We start from the raw sequence: 4,584 nt of genomic DNA, 5'->3' as shown, positions 1-4,584 counted from the left end.
AAGTTGCAGAATGCATTACGGACTGACGCCACAGTGTTTTTGTATACATCCTGACGATTTGTCTTTGATGCTGGACGATTACGATGTTTTATTACGAGGAGACAAACACAATTAAAATGAATGATAAGTTGAATGTCGTTATTCAGTGAACAACAATGCAAGTTGCAGGTACTTGTAAGGTTATTATGATTCTTTTGATGTTTTCTATGATTACAGTAGTCTTTATTGCTTACTATTCCAACGCTTTGTTTTCAATGCTATACAAAATATCGAAGGCTTTATTCATGACAGCATATATTCTTACAGATGAAGCTTCCATATTTCATCTGTTTACGAAAAGTTAATATGCCAAGCTTTGTTTTAAATGCATGATAGCGAAGGTTGTTACCCCACTGCGATTACTTTGGGCTAGGGAAAGACTTACGTAACTAATGATTTTTACGGCTAGAACTGCTGCTTATAGATCAACTATATTTGTGGCATAGTTGATCGACTTTATTTGTCCTCCAAACTTTTACCCATAGATGTCACTAATCTAAATTTGAATGGAAGCAGTTGGTCCCACGCCAAAGCGGTTGAAAAATATTTCAGGTGAGATATAGTCGAGGATAAAACACATAACGAAATTGATGTATCAAAAATTTAGTAATTTCCGAGCATAAAAATAAAAATGATACTTCTGAAAAGTAAAAGTCTTGCATATTAAAATATGCAAAAGATGGTGAATCCTGGTATTTTCAAACACTGATCCACGGAATATAAACCATATTATTGGGCCTCGAGGAAAGTTTTGGGGACTAGCTAAATGACAAAACCGGATTTTGATATCCTAAATGTGATAGGGGGAGATCCTATCCATCTAGAAAATCAAAAATATCCTTATCCATCCAAGTGTTTGTCATTTATAGAAACCTGTCGTTCACTAGTTATGATCAGATAACTATGTAGTTAAAGTCTACCAAGCAAGAATGAATAATAAAAACGATAGTATGATGGTCAGACAACACAAGCCCTACTGTCAAGACTACGGGGTGGAACTCATCCGACGCGGAAATGCACCTGTTTTAGGTGCGTCCGTTCTTCTTCCTCCCAGAAATTTTGGAAGACGAAAAGTAAACTATTCCAACATTCGCAATCTATATATATGGGAAGCCTACAAACAGAAACAGCAAACAGAAACAGTACAGCTTTAGTTATTAACTCCACTCAAAAATATTTTGGGCGTTCATATGGGCCACCAGGTTTGTCTCTCTAGCACTCTCTCTGGTTATACTATCTTTGATTCATTTATCTGATTTCAACTTTTTTTATTCATGAGTCTGAATGAAAACTGAAGGATTCCTCTGTGTACTGTTTGGTTTTGCAGACATCGAAATTGGAGCAAACAGACAATGATTCCGAACAGGCATCGGGGTGGAAGCCAATATGCAATGGTTCCGGAAAGGCATCGGAATTCAAGAAAACAGGCAATGATTGTGGACATGCATCGACATCGAGGGAGAAAGATACTGACCAGGAACCTGAACAAGCATCGGAATCGAAGCAAATAAGCAATGATTTCGAACATTCAGGACTTTCGCGCTTATCCACCGTGGATTGGTAAGATAGGAGACTCTCAGGAAATTCAATAATTAACAGAGACCGTGCTTCTTATTACTTCATTCGTTCATCATACCTTTTGTTTGTTCTATTAAGGAAATATTTCTTTGGCCTATTGACAGTTGCAGTATGTGTGCCGTCAAGTTGTAAGTAAACATGTCTGACAGTGTATCCCCTATTCTAATTTTAAATTTTATGTTAATTTGAAGGAAAGATGAACGTTACCGAAGATCTGTAATCGCCAGCTTGGTGAAGGGGGTCTATGTACTGAAGGATGACCATCTAAGACACCGGAAAGGGAAAAATGCTCTCGCACCACCATGGTGGGAGTCCTTCGGTTTTAATCTATTGGAAACTTACAAGGATAAATGTGATTGGTCCATCTTCGGTGCTGCATATGAATACATAGCCACGTCCAACAACTACCATGATTTTAAAACGGCTCCAAGATATGTAATTGCTTTTAGAGGAACATCAATAAAACAAGATACTGTCCTCAGAGATATGATTTTAAACATAGAAATTTTGGTAAATAAACTTCATCGTAGGTCTCGCCCAAAAAAGGCAATACAAGCTGTCAAAAAAATGGTTTCTGAGAAAGGAGCTGACCATATCTGGTTGGCAGGGCATTCTCTGGGTGCTGCCATAGCAATGCTTGCAGGAAAAAGCCTGGCAAAGGAGCGTATTTTCCTCGAATCATATCTGTATAATCCACCATTCATTGCAGCTCCAATGGAATATATTAGAAGCACGATGGTGAAGAATGGGATCTTTGTTTCTCGGTCCTTAATCACATTATGTCTCGCAGCTATGTTGCAAGATGACCAAGAGAGGAAACGATCAGAAAATCTGTTCACGACCTTATCACCGTGGGTACCCAATCTGTTTCTGCATCCAGATGATACTATTTGCTCGGGGTACATTTCATATTTCGAACAACGAGAAATGTTGGAAAGCTTCGGACTCGAAAATATTGGGAGGTTGGTGACACGGCATTCGTGGCAGGGGCTATTTATGAATGCTATTGGAGAGAAATATTGGTCAGAAGAATTGCCATTAATTCCTTCAGCTAATGTGACTACTAGTAGTTGCGATTTTGATCCTCACAGGCTTAGTCAATGGTTCAAAGATGATTCAGTTTTAGACCCTAAGCTGTACCAATACAAAGCTGATGAAGTTGCAAATTTGATTGAAGGTGCCAATTTCCTTATAGAAAATCAAAAAGAACCCACTGCCCCATCTAGAGATATGCAAAACTTTGTTAGTGGGATGGAACGCGCCAATTTACCTGTTGCCACATCTGGAGAAGGGAAAACCTTAGTTCTGTTTGGAAGAGTTGGGAATGGGAAAAGTGCTCTTGGTAATAGCATATTTGGAAAGAAGGAATTCGTTTCAAAGATTTCTGCTTCTGCTGTCACAACCACTTGCAAATTAGGGACAACTAGGCTGGATGATGGTCAAGTTGTTAATGTCATTGACACACCAGGTATACATACGTACGTGTTTTCTATTTGAATTCTCGTTTCTCTTCCTATGTTTACACAACGAATAAAACATCTTAGTTTAGTACTTTGCAAAAATTGTTGATATGTGATCATTTTTAGGGCTATTTGATTTGTCAAGAGCATCTGATAGACCTGAATTATACTTAGCAAATGAGGTGGTGAATTGCATGACTCTTGCAAAGGATGGGATCCATGGATTCATTTTGGTTTGTTCTGTGAAAACTCAGTTTTCGATTAAAGAGGAAGGTTTTATTCATAGATTAGGCAAGATGTTCGGAGAAAAGTTCTTTGATTACATGGTTGTTGTTTTTACTGGTGGTGATCAACTGGACACGACCTTCAATGAATACATATCTACGTGCTCCTCTTCTTTACAGGTCTATCTACAATTTTTTATTCCAATTTTATGTCTATTTGTTATAATCAATGGAGTCTCTAACATATTGTCAACTTCTTGGATGATCCAACAGACAGTACTCCAGCTCTGCAAAAACCGAGTTTTGGTATTTGATAATAGGACCAAAGATGAAGTTCAGCGGAAAAATCAGGTTCAGCAACTGATGAAATTTATAGAAAAGATTAGAGACGAAAACAGACAACCATACAAGACTGAAGTCTTTGAATGTACGTTCTCAGATACAAGAGTCGCGTTACAGCTTTATTCCAGACCCACCTAAAATACAAAATATTGTTACTGTTATGGAATAACATATTGTTGGATTTAGGCCACTTACACCATCACCCTTTCACCTCCTCTCTTCCCTCTTTACTTTGTAACCACCATCACTACCACCACAACTAGTAGTAATAGGTAGTAAATGGGTGCATGACTTAATGTCATTGTAAATGTTCATATTCTTTTCCATATAAATGGAGAGCATTTCTATTGTAATCTAACACACACATCTAATGAGAATTCTTTTTCTTCTTTTCTCTCTACTTTCTATGTCTCATTTTAGTTTATAACACGTTATCAGCACGCTCTACATCGAGCTTCGGAACTTCTTAGAAGAAAATCAACAAAGGAGAATTTGTGTTAAAAGGAAATTTTCTTTCTAATAATTTATATTAGTCATTGGTTTTTTAAATATCTAAATTTGCTTGCATGTTATAATTTAAATCTTATGTTAACTTTTGGTTTCATTTTGCATGTACTCTACTTGGATGGACTAATACAACTTTGATGCATAAATAAACAGACACGATCAATGGTATTGTTGGTTTCATTGCTAACCCATTTTTCTATACACCAATTTTGTTAAGGTATTTCTATTACATCTTTTAATTATTTTCTCGGATGGTAACTACATAATTGATTATTGAACCAATTTAGTTAGCCTTATTTGAAATATTATGTTATGTATTATTGACAATAACAGAACCCATGTCTATGAGTCCATGTATATGTTCTCATTAAAATGAATTTTTTCTGCGATGATTTCATATCTTCGCCGCACCAAGTTAAAAATTTTGAGTGCAA

At 36.7% G+C, this 4,584-nt stretch overlaps 1 protein-coding gene across 3 annotated transcripts; it reads left to right on the top strand.

Moving 5' to 3' along the window:
• The first annotated feature begins 970 nt into the window (after positions 1-970).
• LOC113330166 (GDSL esterase/lipase At4g10955-like) lies at positions 971-4,043 on the top strand. Of its 3 annotated transcripts, XM_026577010.1 has the most exons (5): positions 976-1,241; positions 1,367-1,599; positions 1,809-3,085; positions 3,204-3,481; positions 3,575-4,043. In XM_026577010.1, the coding sequence occupies exons 1-5, from the start codon at positions 1,230-1,232 to the stop codon at positions 3,779-3,781; spliced, it is 2,007 nt and encodes a 668-aa protein (XP_026432795.1). In that variant the 5' UTR covers positions 976-1,229; the 3' UTR covers positions 3,782-4,043. The 3 variants fall into 3 exon arrangements, with proteins under 3 accessions (XP_026432797.1, XP_026432795.1, XP_026432796.1); XM_026577012.1 differs by lacking the exon at positions 3,204-3,481 and having other exon boundaries at positions 971-1,241; positions 3,575-3,762; XM_026577011.1 differs by lacking the exon at positions 976-1,241 and having other exon boundaries at positions 1,414-1,599; positions 1,814-3,085.
• Positions 4,044-4,584: the final 541 nt, after the last annotated feature.

This window comes from Papaver somniferum, unplaced genomic scaffold, assembly GCF_003573695.1.
Source record: "Papaver somniferum cultivar HN1 unplaced genomic scaffold, ASM357369v1 unplaced-scaffold_117, whole genome shotgun sequence".
Taxonomy (NCBI): domain Eukaryota; kingdom Viridiplantae; phylum Streptophyta; class Magnoliopsida; order Ranunculales; family Papaveraceae; genus Papaver; species Papaver somniferum.
This window is presented reverse-complemented; position numbering and strand designations above follow the sequence as displayed.